General features: G+C 46.8%; 1 protein-coding gene across 1 annotated transcript in view; it reads right to left on the reverse strand.

Moving 5' to 3' along the window:
• The window catches only part of Tiam1 (TIAM Rac1 associated GEF 1), a 182048-nt gene that overhangs the window by 84650 nt on the left and 76924 nt on the right, over nt 1-20474 (reverse strand). The window contains 4 exon segments of the mRNA XM_034515218.2: nt 937-1122; nt 3187-3411; nt 13513-13685; nt 19883-20330. Coding sequence (XP_034371109.1) covers nt 937-1122; nt 3187-3411; nt 13513-13685; nt 19883-20330 — 1032 coding nt within the window.

Raw genomic sequence — 20474 nt, forward strand, 5'->3', positions numbered from 1 at the left:
TCTCCCCTTAATTATCTGAATGATGACATTAATCTATTTACAAAGAATAGCAAACACCTTGGACTGAATTATATCTCAGAATTCAGTGGAGGGCTCAGCTGGCACTCAGCGGAGACGTCCCAGGGCAGAGCTGGACCCTGCCACTTAACACCTAATTGCACAGCAAATGTGTCACAGGTTATCAGGGTGTCCCCCTAGATAGGCTACAACATGTTGCTTGTACTGGGGTTGTTTTTTCCCTTCGGCAGGAAGGGCCCAAAGTAGATGAAGCTGTTTGCAATTTAGCAAGTGTTCAAGATTACAGACTGTCAACGCGGCACGAACACACAACCTGCTGCTTGCTCTAGGGGTCAGGCAAAAGCCTTTTTCCTCAGGGGAACACGTGTTCGGCCACTTCGTCACTGAAACTTGGCCTCCCTCTAGCAGAGCTTATATTTACAGGCATCAAACTATGACAGATTGAGACGTCCAATCTCCACAAAAATCTTGATCATTTACATAAAGTTAATTTTTTTTAAACTTTGCCAAAACTGCCTAAAAATACCATTTATCAACAAGCACTGCAGTGAACAAATCTTAAGACAGCACTGTTATGGGGCTGGGGTGTCGGGCAATGGTAGACGGCTTATGTAACATGTGTGAGATCTTGGCTTCAGGTCCCAACACCATGGACAGGGGGTAGGCTGGGGGTAGGGGTGTGGGAACAGTGCCTTTGCGTTTTCTGTGCACAATAGTTTAAACCCCATCAAAAGAGATTTAAGCTGATTTCCACTCAGGTTCGAATAAAATTTTGCATTAACTTCAAAGTGAAGACTTTTTTTTTGAAATCTGTATTGGGCAACAAACTCGGGAAATACTTCAGAATCCCTGTCAGGTCCTGTTCAGGATTAAACATTGAGATGAATATTTTTTCCAAATTCACTTGCTTCTACTCACCAGGGCATGAAAAGATGACACGGAGAAGATCCCAAGGCGGCCCATGGCCACCTTTGTGGGCCGGCTTGCAAAGGCAAGCAGCCTTTTGGGGTTTGGCAGCTCCCCACCCTGGAGGCTGGCTAAGTAACAACGGAAACGGAAGAGGTCCATCTGGAACTGCTCGAGGTTCTGCTCCCAGACGAAGATCTGCAGTAGTGGGGAGAGGGGGAGAAAAGGGTCAGGAAAGTAAGAACAAACATTAGCCACCTTCTTCTCCAAGAATCTGGCAGATCTGTTTATTGTAAAAGCACAACTGCAATTCTAGAGAGTAAACACCAGGGGTGGCGGGCTCTAAGGGTACCTGTTTTCTTCTTTCTTACAAAGATCTGTAACCGTAAACTCAACATCGTGAATGTAAAGTACATGGTTAGTTATTGCTCTCTCCTAGCTGAGATTTCATGGAGACGTGAGTGTGTGTGTGTGTGTGTGTGTGTGTGTGTGTGTGTGTGCGTGCCTGCCTGCTGTGTCAATTCTGACCACAAGCCTAAGACAGAAGGAATAGAAATGGAGGGATTTCTGGTACCAAGGAACTTTCATGTAGACTAAGTGAGGGCTCTTACCAAGAAAAGAGAAGATAAATGAAGTTAGTTAAAGGTCAAAAGCAAATGAGCTGAAAGCTTTGGTAAAAGCATGGTGGTAAGAAAGGATTGCAAGAAGAAAATTGTCAATGGTGGAGACCCAGATACTGGGGTATGGGGTTCCACCCACAGCTAGTGTCCACATGTGTCTTTGTCACTCAAAGTGGTGAAATATCCTCTATCTACTGATATGACATTCAAGCAAGGTCACAGAAGGGAGAATGCATTCAAGAGTAACGCACTGACACAGAGTGCAAGCTCACGGGACTGGAGACCTGCTCTGACAGGACCCGGGGTCTGTTCCTAGCACCCACATGACAACTCATGACTGCCTGTAACTTCATGCCTAGTGGTTCCAACGCCCTCTTCTGACCTCTGTGAGCAACAATAATGTGTGTGATGCCCAGATAGACAACAGGAGACACTCATACACTTAAAGCCAAATCTTCAGAAAGGACAACGTGAGGGCTGAGGGGTCATGGGTGACATCTCCCTTTTTAATTTCTAGTAAAATTAGTGAGAACACAGATGCTCATGATGGCAGTGTACACAGCAGCCGAGAAGCTGCAAATGGCTCAGATGTTCCTCAAAGGAGAAATGGTTCAGTGGTGTGTCTGGACAACGGAATAAGGAACGGACCCAAAGGAGGAAGGCGAGCTGATGTGTAAGCTACCGTCCAGATCAACTCTAAGAGGCTCTGCTAAGGGAAGAAGGCAGGTGCAAGGGTCGCATACTAAGCGATTATATTATTAGGGAGCATCTCAAAGGGAAACTCTTCAAGACACGGAGTCAGAGACTGAGGGAGCAAACACATGTTGGCTTCCTCCTGGAGCTGCATGAAGTGGCCAAGTGTCGCACATGCGCAGTGGCCACTCACAGCGCACATGGGCTGATCGCTAAGCTGTTCACATGGTTTTTTTGCTATGTGAATCTGCCTTGTGAGTTGTGAATTTACAGCAACTAATAATAGGAAGAACAGCACAAAGGGACCTATGTGCCCTGTGGCTATAGTGACCATGTGCAGACTTTTGTCATTATTTCTTAAACACTACAGCACAGCAATTATTTATATCTACCAGGTATCACAAATGGACGTGTGTAGGTTACGAACATATACTATGCCATCTTTTATGTCAAGGACTGGGGCATACACAGATTTGGGTTTCTGCAAGGTTCTTGAAACCAATTCCCTATGTGTAGTGAAGGACGGCTGAGTGGACTTTAAAAAAAAAAAAAAAAAAAACCACCCGTCACTTTTTAAATTTGAGTCTCTAAGTTCATTGAGGAATCAGGAATCCTTCTTACAGATCAGCTCCACAATAAGGTGGGGAAGGAAATCATAGATTTCAAATTGTACAGATTCCCCTGGAAACACAAGGCCAGGAGAGAGCCCGGAAGGCTCTTCTCTCCCATTTCTGCCTTCTGTTCAATGTTGTATTGTTCTCTTTAGTGCAAAACAATCAACTCTGAACAAAGGGTGAGGAAATCTGACAGTCACAATGAAGAGTTTAACAGTCTGGGTGACAGGCTGCCGCTAAGATAACAGAAGATGTTTCAGGATTCCCAGACAGCAACGAAAAAAAATAAAAGCCCTAACAAATCTGCCCGGTTCCAGAAACACAAGGGTGGTCACCTGGTCTAGTATGGTCTTCTTCTTCTTCGAGTCGGTGACTGAAGACAGCTGCATCTCCCCCATCTTCTTCATCTTCTCGTCCATGTCGATCTTCTGCTCCAGTTTCTTGATTTCTGACTTGAGGAGGCGGAGCGTGTCTTCCTTGTGGTGGTGTCTTGCGACGGCAGCTGCGCAGGCCGAGTGGATGGCGGTGATCCAGTTTTCTAGCTCTGTCTGGCTCGTGGTCTATGGGAGAAGGGAGCAGGGAGAAGAGGCCTCTTCTTAGAAGTTCACAGAAACTAACAGTGTGTCCCGGGAGGCAGTGTCCCTGAGGCAAGATGTCAATCAGGTCTAGACACAGAGATAGACAGACCGAACACGAACACACACACACACACACACACACACACACACACACGACTACCTTAACATACCCCTTCTAGAAATCCACAAAAGAGGGCCAACCCCACCCTACCCCATAATCCCTCAAACAGGATCTTCAAAGAAGTCGCATGTTAACCAATGAACCTAAGAAATTCTTGCTTCAATGGTACTTGTGAAAAACATATCCCAGTTTTAAAACTAGCAAAACTAGGGCAAGAGAGGCTCAAGGCAGCCAGGATCAATACAGCCTCAGGGAACTCCAAGAATGAATCCATGAGCAGCAATGACCCATGAGCCACCCACAAACTACCAACAGCTTGTTATCAAGAACACTGACAACATTGTGTGACACACGCCAATGGACAGGTGACCCCCAGTGTACAGGTAACCCTCCAACTGGGGGTGGTATAAGACAGAGATGCTCTGCAAGGCAAAAGTGGTAACCGTTTGGGGGCAAAAACTCATGTGATAACTTGTTATTAAAAATTCACAGGATCTGCACAAGTTTAAGCCAGACCAAATCCCAGCACGGAAGGAGGAAGTGGGCATCCCTAGCCCACCCCAGCTCACTCCAGCTCACCCTAGCCCACCCTAGCTCACCCTAGCTCACCCCTAGCTCACCCCTAGCTCACCCCTAGCTCACCCTAGCTCAGGAGCTACTGGAATTTGACTGCTGCTGGGAGAGGGGGAGCCTGTTTGCTCTAACGGTGAGACATCTGGTTTATCAGTCATACTCTAGGGTGGGCAGACTCTAACACAAACTGGACTCAGTGGGTTAAAAGAGAGACAAGAGAGGAAGAGAGAGATGGAGAGACAGACAGACAGACAGACAGACAGGCGGGTAGGGAGGGAGGTGGAGGAGGATCTAGGAGTTGAGGGATGGGAAAAATATAATCAAAATAGTTTATATAAAATTATCCAAAAAAATTAATAAAAACACTTTTTTTAAAAAAAAAACTAGATCAATCAGGAAATATTTGTAAATGTGAAGATGCCAGCCTTTTCCGGGTATTTACCCTTAAGCCCAAAGAAGTCCATAAAGGCACCAGGTTTGGCTCAGCTGAAGAAATGGCTGCCTCAGTCACTACAACACTAAGGCGGCTGCTGTCATCATCATACAGGCAGCAGTCTGTATTTTACCTCACTAGCTGGCTGGCTTACCAACAAAACTCTTTTACCAGGACCCCCGCCCCCCTCCAGCCTATTATTCCTCGGTGCCTAAGAATGGAAATTTTAGTTAAAGGACAAGGGAAGCCATCGGTAATCACTCTGAATCTGAAAGCTTTGTACTCCTCCAAAGAAATGGCATCCAACAGTAAAAATGTTGTCTTGCAAGAAAACCAGCTAATGAGCCTGAAAGATCTGACGGTCGTTGTGCTTATCAAGAGAAACAGGTTGCCGTCGGTTGAAGACTGCACGTGCTCAGAACTGGACAGAGGGGGTGACTGGCAAGCGCATGGAATTGACTTCTGCAGACTGAGCAGGGGAGAGGATGAGGCGAGAACAGCCACAGGTGACTCTGAGGAGTAAAGACGGGGAAAAAGTTGCCATGTATAGAAGTGTATAGAAGGATGAATACTCACTCCTCACAGACTTAGACTTATTTTCCCTGTCAAGTTCCTTGCCTTACAGCTTTCCCCTGAAAAACAGAGTTTAAGCTCCTCCCACAAATAATGAAACTCTCCAGCCGCTGCCAGGATGAGCCCTGGACCCCTCAGGAGAGGCTGTTTTGGTAGGCTGAGTTATTTTCCCTGATTGTTATTTGTTTACCTGGGCTGCTTTTTAGAGACAGGTTGAGACAACTTAGGTGGCCCAAATTCTTGATCTTTTATTTTTAGCCTCCTGAGTGACTATGGGATTACCAGGGTGAGCCACCAAGCCTGGCCACATTTTTATTTTTGTTAGCGAAAGAATCAACTCGGATGGAAAAGTAATAAGGTGAATTATTTTCTACAAAAGAAAACAGTAACTCCAGTGTTGGCAAACGTTTAGAGCAACTTGAAGCCCCACGCACTTTGAATTTCTGGCTGCTCAGAGTAGGGATAAATGCTTCAGAGAACAGTTAAGTACAACCGACTGAGGTTGGGTGCGTGGATGCCTTGTGGCGCAGTACATGAACTCACGGTATAGAACCAACTAAACATATTCATATGCTCAGCAAAACTGATGTGCCAGAACACACACATACACAGTGGCAGCAGCAGGATTAAAAAGAGATTTATTTTTGTATTTCTTGTATGTGTTTTGTCTGCATGTATGTCTGTGCACCGGGTGTGTGCAGTGCCTGTAGAGGCCAGAAGAGAGCATCAGATCCCCCTGGGACTGGAGTTAAAGAAAGGGGAATCAGTCCTGCTTCCTTCCTGTGAGGACCTCAGCCCACCTCCGCCATGGGTGGAGTCGTCCATTCTGATGTCAAACAGGCTCTCTTTTAAGAAGTGAAGACAAAAGGGGACAGGGTTTTAGCTTAGTGGTGCTTACCCAGCATTCCCAAGGTTTGATCCTCAGCACACGGTCAAACAAATAAATTGAGCTGGTGTCAACTCAAGTGAAATGTCATCAGTCTTGGGACTCACTTCTAGCATGAGGATCTGAGTTCGAGCCCCTGGACCCACGTAAAGAACTGACTGGGGGCCAGGGGGGATTGTAAGCCCAGTGCTGGAAGCCAGTCACAGGAGACTGCAAGGCTTGATGGCCAGTCTATCCTAGCCTAATCAGAGAACTCCAGGCCAACGAAGTCTCTGTCTCAAAAGTAAAATAAAATAAGTGGGCGGCTCCTGTCTCTGGCACATCAACAAATGCACTGGCACATACATTTAAAAAAAAAAAATCAATAAAATACAGTCAAAGAAGAAAATGTCAGTCCCCCAGAGCTAGAGACACATATGACAGCAGGCTTATGAGAAATTTAGCCATCAGCCCCTTTAACCACTAAGATGTCTCCCATCTAATTCTAAAAACCTGCCGGTGGCTGCAGGCATCTCCATTAGTGAGAAGTTTTGCTCCCGCTGCCCTGTCTAAATAAAACAGCCATTCCCTGGTGTTCAGCTGAATTCATTTCAGAGCAGAACAATTCACTAAATGAGCTCTTCTTGAGCCAAGTCGGTCCTCGGCTCAAGGGATGACAGGGTAGGAAACCTTGGTACTGACTTCTCTCGGCAGCTACGTCTGTGGAGAAAAGTCTTGAAATACTTGATTGGGTCATGGGCTCAAGAGTTCCGAGGTGACCAGAGGGGCCTGCTAACGTACTGTTGTGGGGCCCACGGTGGCCTCTCTATAAAGTCTAAAGTCTGACACTGAGAAAAGTTGCTCAGCCCAGTAACCCCACAGGAGGCAAATGCTCTGAGACGTGCTCTAAGACAGTGCTCATCACCAGAGCCCAGGGGCCACAAAGAAGAGACCACCCACACCCACCCGTACACCCTAGCTCACCCCCGCCACCCCACCCTTGCCAGCCATTCCCTACAGCACCCTATGACAGTGGTCAGGTAGAGTACGTGATTTTGTGATTCTCCTGCTGCCTTCTGAGGATGCTATAAATACCGCATGAAGTTCGATGAGGGGAAGAGAGAAGTTCTTGCCAACAGATAATCAGCAAAAAAAGATGTATTTGCATAAGAGCCCCTCTGTGCTCAGAGATGTGATGAAGCTGGGGGCTTCATTATGTATTTAAATAGATCTAGCTTCAGATCACCCTCTGCACGGAGGACCCTCGGTGATTTCAGATAATCAGTGGTTTACGTGAGCGGCAGGAAGGGAGACTTAAACCAGAGAAATGAAGCCCCAGAAAACAGAGGCCAGAGCTGGAGAACTAGGACTTGGGGTGCGTTGAGTTGTCGGAGGCACAAGAATTAATTCTACAGAACGTTAAACGTCTATTTTTAATCTTAAAAGAACAAAAAGGGAGGAAGGGACGTGTTCATCTCTAAGATGCTAAATAAAATGAGAGTCCTGTGTGAATTCTTCGAAGGCCTTTCCCTCTTGGTCCTGCTCATCCTGTGAACAGGTTTTGTTAATATAAGCCTTAATGAAGTGCTCATTTTTAGTATCTGTATAGGGAACCTAACAGGAAGATTCTCCTCCCCAAATGGAGGTCACACAACAGTGCACACAGGCTCACTCTCTCTCTTCCCACCCCCAACTGAGGGTCATTTTTATAGAAGGGGACTTAAATACAGGAAGCCTGTACCAGAGAGGCAGACGTTGCTGGCCACAAGCAAAGAAGTGCATGGTTATGGCTCCTTGAAGGCAAAGCACCAGACTCACCACTGGCAAAGCTGAGGACCCCTGAGAAAACACCACCAAAGCTATCAACTGAAGTGCCTACACAGAAGGCCACTGTCCGTCTGTCTAGGCCGTGGGAGTAACTGGCCACAAGCAGATCATGAGGTGTCTCCTGATTAACTATGAGCAGAGCCTTAGATCACCAGGTGTTGGATGCGAGTCTCCAGCTGAAAGTCAGAGAGGACAGAAGCAAGAACTGAGACTCCGGAGCTTCCCCTAAACCTACAGCCTCCTCAGAAAAGCCAGAGGACCTGAAGCTGAAACCAACAATAGTCCCTGTCACAGTGAAAGAGGAGCAGGAGGTGGAGAGATGGAGGTGGGCTGCCCCTGACAGAAGTCCAAACCACCGAAACCAGCCTGTGGGAGACTCAAACCACACTCCCCCATCTCTTCTTCGTAAGTAGCCTGTGTTGGGTGTTGGGGAAATGCCACACCAGTGATTTCTGTCACATACTCTCCATCAAGGGGCCTGAGGCAGTTCTGCCCCAGCCCTATACCTCAGGGGGCACCATACTTTGAAGTGCTTTCCTTGAGGGCTTCAGTGTCCCTGCTGTGGCTTGAATATGTCTCCCTGCAAAACCTCATGTCGACCCTGGTATCCAAAGTAGCTGTGTCTAGTGGAGGGCCCTGGGTCAGAGGCAGAGCCCTCCTGAATGCATTCATATCCTTGCAGTCTGAGGAAAGTCCTGCTCTCCTAGAATTAGATTCTGTAACAGAAGAACAGGTTATCAAATAACTGAAGTGCGGGCCCTGCTCCCCGCTTTTGTACAGGCCACTGAAGTGCGGGCCCTGCTACTTGCTTTTGTACAGGTCACTTTCCCCTTCCCTCCCTAACAGGAGCTGAAGTTGAATATGCTGCCACCAAAAACTGTTTCTGAGGGGCAGCCTGGGAGCAGAGATACGATCCACAGTGCTGGGAAAACAGGATTTAGTTAGAAACCAAATCAACCCACAAACTGCCAAAAGGCCTGAGATGTAGTTCGTCCTTCCTGTACAATAAAGGAGGATCTGGATCCATCAAGATGGTGACAAACTCATCTCAAAGGCAAAGCCCACAAAGACAACATCTAAAAGAAATTAAAGTTCTGTGTTTTTGGTTGGTGCCGGGGGAGTCTATCAAGTAAATGGGAAAGAATTATGGGATAAGAGTTGATGCTGGGGGAGGTTAAGGTACTGCAAACTCAGGTTGAGCTGACGGCTTAGACACTTCAGAGAGCCTATGCTGTGGAAGAGGAAAATGAATGCAATTAAATACAATTAAATCTCAGTGCAGGCTGCACAGGGCTGGCCACGGGAGCACAGGAGGCAGAGTCTACACATAACTAGGAGAATGGCTCAAGTACCTTGGACAGATAGCCTGAGGAGGGGATGGGGCCACCAGGAGGTCAGATTAATACTCAGACAGGAAAATGGCAAGAGCTGTTGGCATAACAGAGAACTCTTCACTTACCAGTTACAACAAAGCAGATGGATAGGGAGAGCCAGGAACTCCCCAGCCCCGCTGCAGGGGGTAGATTTGCTGCCCAGAGGGCGGGAGCTACCTCAGTGTGCACAAGTCCCCTCCACCATCTTTTCTGTAGAGTTTACTCTACATATTCTGGTAGATGACATTCAGGTTTTTCCCCAACCTGATCTTGTCTTGGGCATTTATCTGTGACCTCTGTGACCTTCCTAAAGTCTGACACCTGGAAGAAAGATCCCCAGAGCTTGATGAAACCCAAAAGTGCTCCTTAGTCACAGTGAAGCCATGTTCGACTTCTATAACAGTTAGGAAAAGCATGAAACTTCCTTCTGATTCTTTTTTCCTTGATTCTTTTTTTTTCAATTTTTTTCTTTTATTGGACATTTTCTTTATTCACATTTCAAATGTTATCTCCTTTCCAGGCCTCCCCTCCAGAACCCCCTATCCCATCCTCCCTCCCCCTGCCTCTATGAGGGTGCTTCCCCACCCACTCCTACCTTCCCGCTCTGGCATTCCCCTACACTGGGACATTGACCCCCCCCCCCAGGGCCCAAGGGGCATTCCTCCCACTGATGTCCAACAAGGCCATCCTCTGCTACATATGCAGCAGGAGCCATGGGTCCCTCCATGTGTATACTCTTTGGTTGGTGGTCCAGTCCCCGGGAGTTCTGGGAGGCTGGCCAGTTGACACTGTTGCTCCCCCAGCTAAGTGTTCATGACGTTGACTGAGAATCTACTGTCTGTCAGACACTCAACCAGGTTGCCCGTTTATCTGTGACGAAATAAAACAGTACAGATGCCGTCTTGTCATGTCTCCTTATGATACACACAAAGTACCATTTCTTTTTATGAGTTTTTATAACACACGGGAAGTAGCCTAGTAAAAATGGTCTTCTAAGTGACAGAGACATATACCAAGGAGAGGCACTTCTGCTAAAGCCACTCTTCTTCACCTCTGCCCATACACAACCGCACATTTTCTACTCAAACAAGCGTCTGTCTCCCTTGCCCCGTCTGGTAGGTAAGCTTCCGAGGCATTTGGCACAGAAATTTGAAACACATGTTGGGATGTTTCCTGCAAGGGGCTGAGCTGTGAGGAACTGCAGCGTCCTCCAGGAATGAACAGATGCCCGCAGGGAGTTAACTGGACTGTGTAAGCGTGCGTGTGTGCTGCCTCTGACATCACCAACTCAGGGGAAAGAGCTCTAATTAGAATAGTTTAGGGGAAGGAGACACAGCTGCACTCTGCAGGCAGCATAAAACTCCTTCTATGTCAGATAATCCAGCATTCAAGACTCCTTCTGTGTCAGCTACTCCAGTATTCAAGACTCCTTCTGTATCAGCTACTCCAGTATTCAAGACTCCTTCTGTATCAGCTACTCCAGCATGCCAGACTCCTCCTGTGTCAGCTACTCCAACATTCAAGACTCCTCCTGTGTCAGCTACTCCAGCACTCTCCCTCATCCCCGCCCCCACTCTTCACACAAAACCCCTTTTCTACTTCCGTGGGTTACATGAATCTCTTTCCAGGGTGAGTGTGTGGGTCTCTGGGCAGCAGGGTCGAATCAGCAGTGAACCAGCTCAGGAAACTGTGGTGAATGGAGCCCTGGGGCTGAAATAACCTACAAATTATTCCCATAATCACAGCTGATCTGCCTCACTGCAACCTCACCCCGGCACACACAGGTTTCTTTCAAACCCGGCCCCTCTGGAGCTATGTGGATTACAATAAGTAGATGGCAGAAAATGCCATCACAGACCCCAAACAACAGTAATTTCCTCTGAAAAGGTTCACTTTGTCCTTTATCCCACATAAGTAGCATAAAAATCCCCCATTAAAAGAAGACAGAGGTTTCCATGAATACGGTCCTGTGTTGCCTCAGAAAGCATTTTGTACAATGTGACTTATTGGGTGGATTCAGCTAGCAATTTTATGGCCACGTAGGTCCTTTTAGTTGGACCTTTTAGTGGGTCCTTTTAGTTCCTCACCTCGTAGTAGAGGTGAAGAAGGGAAACAACAGGAGGCCTTGCTGTCGGCCAGGTAACCATCTGATACACATGCTGCTGACAGGAGTGTCCAAGGAGAGGCTCAATTGTTTGGACCAGAAAAGGGTGGTCACTTTCCTGTCACCACTACTTAGGCTCAGTGGTGACACTGGCAGGGCACTCAGATGAGAGGATGTGAGAAAAGAGAGGCTTGGGTTAGCTCCACGCTGACATCCACTGTGCACCCTGGAGGCCTCCTGCCTTCAGGTTCACAGGTGGGGTGAACAATCTAATCAATAAAACTGAGCAACACCCCCACCCCCAATGCAGGGCATTTTCAAGACAGTGATGGTCTTTAAATCTGTCCTGCTGGAGATACATAAAATAAAGGACACCTTTTCTAAAGAAGCAAATATGAGGGCAATATTAAAGTCGGACTGTGAACTCAGGTTTTCTTGTATCCTCTGCAAACACTCTACCAACTGAGACTTGTCCCTAGACCCTTGGCTATTGATTTAGGAAATATCACCTTGCTCCCAAGTTAACATTGCATTTTATAGTGAATCTTTTGAAACTGCTCAGTTATAATATAAACAGAGAGCACTGATCAGATAATCAATATATTCCTATGAGGGGCTGGGCTGGATGGAGGGAGGCTAAGCGTGCTTACTGCTAAAGGTGGTTTGAATGAATATGCCCCCAATAGGTTCACGTCTGCATGCATAGTCCCCACATAAAGTACTGTTTGGAAAGGATTAGGAGGTTTGCCATTTTGGAAACCTCAAAGCCCAAGCCAGGTCCAGTGTGTGGTGTGTGTGTGTGTGTGTGTGTGTGTGTGTGTCTGTCTGTCTGTCTGTCTGTCTGTCTGTCTCTGTTGCCTGTAGATCAGGATGTAAAACACACACACACACACACACACACAATCTACACACACACACAAAAGACACAATGAATTTTGGGAAGAATAAATTCAATGACTGATACAAACTAAGTTATAAGCTATGTGACAACAAAGTCATTACAATGACAAAAGAAAAAAGTCATCACAGAAGTAGGACAGTTGTAAGAATGACAATAGGCTTCTCTTTGAAGGTCCAGAAGCAGTGGGATAGCAGTTTTCAGTTTGTGGCAATAAAGCTGTCAAGTAAAATATTATACCCAGAAAAACTATCCCTCACCAATGAAGGACTAGCAAGATGGCTTTGCAATTCAAGGCACTTGCCACTAAGCCTGATGACCTTAGTTTGGTCCCTAGAACCCAGGTGATGGAATAAGAGGACTGACTTCCAAAAGCTGTCCTCTGACCTCCACACCCTTCGCCCACTCTACAGACAAAGAAGCAAATGTGAAACCGACTAGCCACTATTCATGCCCACAAGATTCCCCTCCGCCAACCTGCAAACCTTTCTCTTTAAATGAAGTCACTCTCAGATAAACATGTGTGTTGGCTTGGATGATAAGAGGCACATGTGTTCTGTTTCATAAGCAGACTGATGTGTACGTATGCGTGTCAGGGGGCCACAGCGTGCCTAAACCTCCTTCCTGCCCTGGGTAGTGACTGCACATTCACCTTGAGATAGCTCACTGAAAGTTGCATTTGTATTCCGTGCATCGAGCTTTCTCTGCGGCCTTCATCACATTAATAATGAGGGATAAATAAGGGAAGCTTTCCTCGTTAAAAGCACAAAAAGTTCTTGCAAACTCAAAAGGACTCACTATAAAAGGAAATGTTAACCTTGAAGCAGAGAGGTATTTTTTGTGAAACAATTAACAGACTTTCAAGAATGCTAGATATAAAAGTTCTGGTAAGCTGAGAAGGAGAAACTATTTAGGGACAACCAGTCCTTTCTGGGATGTAATTATTTTACCTTATGAGTAATATTAGCAGAGAACATATTATGATAAAAAGTTTGACAGCTCAAATCACACCTAAATTCAGGAGCGCATGATCCTATTCTGAGTGCTATCCAGCGCTACTGAAGCTACACAAGAAACCCATCTGCTCACATCAAAAATGGCAAGTTTCTCAAACCCAACGCACAATTTCCCTTGGGCCTCACATTCACGCCCTCTGCCTGAGGGCCCTCGTTTCTGCAGTTCACCATAGGTATTCATTTTGTTGTCTATCACTTCTGTCTCTATTGTAAAAAATCTTACCATTATTTTTATGGGGGAGGGCAGGATATGTGGGCAAGACAGGAAAGCCCCACGTGCCATGGAGGTACCCCACAAACCTGGAAGAGGAAGGCGTCGCCCAGGGAGTTGCTGAGGCAGAAGACAAAGTCTTTCTTGGGGTGCTCGGGTACAGCCTGCACGATGCTGTTCTCCACCCAGACAGCATGCTTGGGGACACTGTTGTGGTCTATCCCAGACCTGCCATCAGTCTCGTAGAAAAAGAGTGTGCAACCTGAGGAAACAGAATGGGGTCCGAGTGATTATTTTGTACTCTTGGCCAATGAAAACACCGATACTGGAACCCAAGAGGTGAGGAAAACAAGGTGCTGCTTGCGATCAGGTCTTGGACGGGCTTATGAAAAAGTGAAGATCTTGAGTCACTGGAGCTCCCGACGTGGCAGAGGGATGCTTCGTGAATGCCATTACGTCCTTAGAGCCCTGCTCTGAGCCTGAATGTTTAGTTGTGAGCATCCTTGGTGGGTGGATGTGCTTGCACGCACCTATGATCGCAGCACTTGGACAGAGGCAGTGGGTCTCTGTCAGTTTGAGGTTAGCCTAGTCTACACTGAGAGTTCAGAGGCAGCCAGGGACCCTGTCTTTGCCCTCAAACAATACAGACTTTTGGGGCACCCAACCCTAGTGGTGACTGTAAACACAGCTCTATAGATCCCCCCAGGCTAGCACTAATAGGGCATGAAGACAGAAACTTCCTTCCCTTAGAGCTTACTCCCAAGTGACCTCCTGTGATACTCAACCAGAAAGTCTAAAAAAAAAAAAAAAATGTGCCATGGATCAGTACCCTTGGTGAAAACAATAATACTGGATCTGGAGGTTTCCAGGATAAGAAAAAAAATATTTTTGGTCTCATATGTGGTTTATAATCTTTCTGGAATAAAAATATGTTCTTGTGTTTCCTGAAACAGGAAGTCTGTGGAACTCATAGGAAGGTCTTAGGGATGCCAGACTCTTGGCCTAACTTTAATTATACTATGAAGCAGGTGGACGGCAGCAAGACAAACACTTGGTGAGCTCGTAAGGGAGCTCCTGCCTGGCCAGACCAGAAGCTCGCCTGAAAGCAAGCCCTAGTTATTTAACCATGGTCGCAACTGGGCCATGGCTCTGAGCTGGGACAACTACAGAATCCAACCACAGCTTCCAGTCAAGCTGCTCCGTCCATTTCACCCTCTCCTCCATCCCCAAAGACCAAACTTTATAGCAACTGCAAAGCCCTTGAAAGCACTTGGATACGACAGGAACCTATAAAGAGAAGCCACCCATCCGTGATGTAGAAAGGAGCAGATTGATGGAAATTTACACTGGATAAAAGGCAACCTTCCCTCTACCATGCACATGTACATATATGTACATACACACAAACACAGACCTCTTTAAAGAGGCCAGTGAGGTAGCTCAGAGGGTTTACTCATTAGCTACACAAACATGTGAACTAAGTTCAATCCCCAGAATGCACATAAAGGTGCGGGGAAAAGGGCGACTCCATAAGGTTTCCTCTGACTGCCACACAAGCACTGTGCATAAACACATACACAATAGAAAATATAAGAAGGGGGGTAGATAATTCTATATATTATTTTATAGTCTTCTTTATACTTAATTCCTTAAGCATTTTCTATGTCATTAAATATTACTTGAAAATGCCAATTTTTGACAAGAGTCTGTCAATAACTATAATTAAACCATTCACATATCCAAAATACACAAACATAAATTTAAATATATGCTATTGGATCTCTTATCTCAATTCTATTTTTTTTTTTCATAATCCCTGGGATTCTGAAGACTTCAAATTTTCTGAAGAAAATCCAAACAGGGAGGTCATGTCCCACTTCCGTGCATTAAAGTGGCTCACACACTAAAGAGAAAAAAGAAAAACAACAAAATAATAAGTTCTCAAGGTGCCAGGCATGGTGATGCACGCCTTTAACCCCAGCACTTAGGAGATAAAGGCAGGAGAATCTCCGTGAGTTCAAGGCCAGACTGGTCTACAGAGTGAGTTCCAAGACAACCATCCAAGAGAGATCTGTCTACATTTCTGGCTGCCCTTACTTGGTGCCCAGCTTACAGCAACCGGTACATGATGGTGACTAGTGTACTTTGGATCTCAAACATATCAAAGCCCATACAGCAAAGTCTTGGACCCTAAGAAAGATGTTGGAAGGTGAGGCAGGACCTACCTTTGAGGTTCTTTGTGGCCTTTGTGTTCCTGAAGGGGCAGTCTAGTTCCAGCCCTTTCTTTTCCCTCTCCTTGCTCTCTGGCCAATCCGGTAAGCTCTGCCACAGACTCTTCCCATAACCCACTGCTTCACCGCAAGCCCAGCCATTCACAAGCTAAAGTCCCCGAAACCGTGAGCCAGAGCAAACCTTTTCTGTTTGTAAGTTGTACATCACAGGTATTTTGCTCTAATACAAAGTGCAGATCTACCTGTATGCAGTTTCCACTGCCTTGGACGGTCCCTACAACAAAGAACTCTCTGGGAAATGTCAGCAGTGCTACTGTCAGGAAACGCAGCTTTCAACAATCTCTATGACTATCATGAAGTGAACAATCTGTAGACCTGAACATCGGAGGGGCAACACGTACATGTACCACAGGTTAGGAACAGAAGACAGATCCTGATTACGTGCATAGCCTGGACACAGTCTAGTCTTTCAAGTACTTTTAGTCTCGAGACTTTGGTTTAAAATGATCTGTAACCGTAGGTGGTTGAAACTAGATTTTATCCATTTTCAACTTGTCCCATGTTTTAAGACTAACATGAAGAAACAAATCCAAGAACCACACACTCTGATAAAAGTCTGCTTGTTGTGAGCTGCACGTGAGCCTGACCTTTCGGTTCTTAAGCTGTCAACAGAGAGTAATTCTAGAAGACATCTTTGAAAATGGAATCTTTTCTACCCCAGAGTTCCCAGGTGCGGTCCCCTTACCCAGCAGCCGAGGGCTGCTGAGAAAACACAGAAGCTCTCTGGTGGAAGAGGGAAGCTCTGAGATTGTCAGTAGAAAACAAGAACCTGTCAAGACTCAGATGAGACGAGTTTGGTGGCTCCTGTCAGGTCGTGTCACCCATATCTGGGTCACGGGGACAGTGTGATGGTTCCCTTCTCTCGGGTGGTCCTCAATGCCAACACTACAGTTTCCAGTGTCACTTATTCTTGAAGGAAAAGGCACAAACAAAACAGCCACCTCTGCTATGGCTCAAGTAAAAAGAGTCATCTCATTATTTTTATCCTATGCCAAGAAATGATATTCTCAAATGCAGGGTAAGAAGAAGCTCGGATGACATCCAGGGCCTTCTCACAGCTCAAATCTTCCCTCTTTCCCACATCTCCACACTGAGTCCTAACCCCAGGACTTCGGAAACAGGATCATATTTGTAGATGTAACCTTTAAAAGAGGCAGTTAAGGTAAAGGACTATCATAATAAGTGCCCTTTAATCTAACAGCTCGGGTCCTATCAGAGGGACACTGGACAGTCATCACAGAAGCAAGAACACATGCTGAGACCCAAAGAAGACTGTGACCACCACATCAAGACGGGAGGCCTCAAAGGAAGGCAATCCAGCTGCTACTTGCACCTCAGACTGACAGCTATGAGGCGAGAAGGTTCTGTCGTTGGAGACATCCAGCGTGTGGTCCTGTGTTATGGCGGTCCAGGCATGCTAACACTAGGACCTGCCTCAGAACTTCATGATTCAGTAAGTAGGAAGCACAAGGCAGAAAGCAGCAGAGACAACTGGGATGTAGGTGTGCGTGTGGATGTAGGTGGTCTTCATGTCAGGTCTTAGCGCTCTGCAGCAGTTACTAACGTGAAGGAAGGGGTGTGCCAGGTTGCAATGTCCTCCAACAGGGAAAAAGTCTGCATCTTTCAGGGAAGCATGCTAAGACTCAGTATGTTCTTGAGGGGGGATAAAACATCCATCCAGCAAGAAATCTCCCTGAAACTCAGCAAGTAAATGAATCAATCAAACCTCCTGGAAGTCCCTGAGACTGGCTCTAGACTCTGTTCCCCAAACTCATAAACACTGAGATAAGCAGGGTTGCCTGAAGAAGCAGGGACTGGCAGGGCTGCCTGAAGAGGCCCAGGACAACTAAGCTGCCTGGGAGAGATCCTCCTCAGCCTATTGAACTCCCTCCAAGCTGTGTAGCAAGCACCAGAGTGCTGGCTTTCATGAGCTGACATCCACGCTGGGGTGAGCTGTTGGTGATCCATCTGTCTTTGAGTAACCCCTCCCCCATGGCCTGATAAATAACCCCAATAAACTCACGAGCTCAAGTTGGGCTTTGGTGATATCCTTACCTTGGTCTGTTGTCAATTTCCTAGCAGGGACAAGTAGATATTTGTTCATACCTCCCCAGGAATAGTTACCCAATAAAAGTGGACCTAGAGGAACAGCGGATGTGCACCTACTCGGGGCAGGGGCCGGAAAAGGAGATGATCTCCTCTCCAGCTCATCTATCATAGCAGAAGAGTGGTATGGTGGGCGGGGCCTCCAAAGGCCCCCCCACGGCACTTCTCCAAACGAGGCTAAGGCAGGTGGTGAGTGAGAAAGGCCAGAAACGGCTTTCCAAAGTATCCCCATGGGACAAACATCTGTGTTTTGTAAGCACGATCCCACACCACATGAACAATAAGACTCAAGAGTATCTGAACAACAAAATGGACAACCTGGGCCTCCGGTGACTTCACAGGAAAGAGGCACCACCAAACTCTGCAGGGTGGTTCTGTTTAGGTTTGCCATCGCCCTTGTTATGATGGGTGTCTGTGATGCACAGCACAGTCTACAGCCTAACCAGGTACATCGGTTACCATCTCAGCAGGCATCAAAACAAAAGAAAGACAAACACACAAAACAGCCAGCTAGCAGCAGTAATGAATAGGGGTCACCCATGTCCTCACTGCCCTCCAGGACCGACCTGCACACACTACTCAGGTATACACGAGCCTCACTGACCAGGGCTCTGTGCAGGTCCAAGTCTCTACTGAAGGATGCCCCCATATTGACCTCAGTTGTACCATTACGTGCTCAGTCCTGGCTTCTTTCTCCTGTGTGGTTTTCCATCTGACCCACCCCCCACCCCCCAAATTGAGATTCCCAATCTCAAATCCAGCTTTGTAACAGAACCACTACATGTATTTAAGAAATGTTTTTCTTTCTGTAACATGGTGCTCACAAATAATCTACCAAGTCTCCAGACCCATGCAGGGCTGGGCAGACACACAGCCCCCTGCAGGAAAGCATATGAATGGCACCAACTTGTAAGCACTAGGCTTTTCTGAGAAGAAAGGGTGGTACCAGTGTCTGCTGGCGCACAGCCAAAGGTACCCCAATAAACATGGCTAGACTACAAAATAGTGGCATGCTCCCCTCACTGAACTATTACATTGGTGGCTTTAAAATGGCAACTTGCCACAACTTAGACTCACCTAGGAAGAGAGTCTCAGTTGAGTAATTGTCTTTATTGGGGTGGTCTATGGGCATTTCTAGGGGATATTGTCTTGTTAAATGATATAGAAAGACCTTGCCCACTGTGGGCAATACTATTCCCTAGGCAGAGGGTCATGAACTATATGGGATGGGGAATGCTAGCGGAGAACAAGCAAAAGCAAGCAGAATGGGTACATTCATTACTCTCAGGTTTTAACTATCACTGTGATGTGACTACCTGCTTGGTTTCCTGCCTTGACTTCCCCAAAAACAATAGACTGTAACTTGGAACTGTAAGCCAAAGGAACTCTTCCTGCCCCCATGATGCTTTTGGTTGGGGTATTTTATCACAGCAACAGAAATGAAACCAAGACAACCATGAAGCCCAGAAAACAAAGAGACAGCATTGCAGGGGTGGGTAACAAGCCAAAAGAGTCACTGAATAAGAGACATAAAGCTTCTGTTCACTCAGATGACTAACTCTAGAGGCCTCCCTACAATTCTGTACAGAGCTATAGTTAACAATACCATATCATATATTTAAAAATATGTTAATTAAACAGGTTTGATGGCTGCCCCTGAAGCTGAGGCAGGATGATTACAAAGTCAAGTCCAGCCTGGGCAATTTGGCACCTCAAATCAAGTATAAAGATACAAAGAGCTATGGGGCTACAAGACAGGGCTGAGGTGCTTATGTAACATGTCACATGTGAGAGGTCCTGGGTCCAATTCCCAGTATTGAGCAGAAAAAGAAAACCAAATCCCAAACCAGATCTTTCAGTTCTTCAGTGGATGGCCTTTACCTTCACCCCAAGACATAACTTTAAAAAAAAAAATGCACATCTAATGTTGTGTTCCTACTACAATAGACTACGTTCTGAATATACAATTATGAAATGTTGCATAACAAAAGGCCATTATGTGAGTACCTGTGGAATTAACCCGTTGGCGCTCCCAGCATGCATCAGGGTTGGCCTCCCTTACCTTTCAGAGACACCCAGTAGTGCTTCCACTTCCTCCGGGTGGCCGACTCCACCTTCTTATTCTTCTTGTGTACTAGGAAGTTCTTCACTGCCAGCGCGCCAGCCTTCCGTACAGTGCCCTGCGCAGCCGTCAGCAGGATGTCCGACTGGCCTGGGGAGCTGAGGGTTCCGCTGCTCTGCTCATCGCTGTGCGCAGAGCCAGCCTCCTCCAGGCTCTCACTGTTGGTAGTGCTCATCTCCAGTTCCCGCCTGAAGTTCTCGTACACCCCCTGGCGTGCAGCATCCCCCGTCGAACTGCTGCCGCTGTCGCTGCCCACAAAGGCTCGGCCTGTGGGGGGCGAGTAGCTGGAGTTGGTGGCATTGGATCTCCTGGACAGGAGGTCCGTGTCGGTGGTGGCCCCTTCGATCCCACTGTCTGCAAACTCGCTGCCCTCACCTGTGTTAACATCCTTGAAAACAGAAAGGGAGAGGGAAGCAGACATGCATCACGTTCGGAAGGAACTTGAGAGCGCCTGGTCCAGCCTGGGGCTCTGCAGCACAGAAGGCGCGCACCCAGCTCCAAAGATGATGGACCGATCCCTCCTCAAGCCAGC

Source organism: Arvicanthis niloticus, chromosome 12, assembly GCF_011762505.2.
Source record: "Arvicanthis niloticus isolate mArvNil1 chromosome 12, mArvNil1.pat.X, whole genome shotgun sequence".
Taxonomy (NCBI): Eukaryota; Metazoa; Chordata; class Mammalia; order Rodentia; family Muridae; genus Arvicanthis; species Arvicanthis niloticus.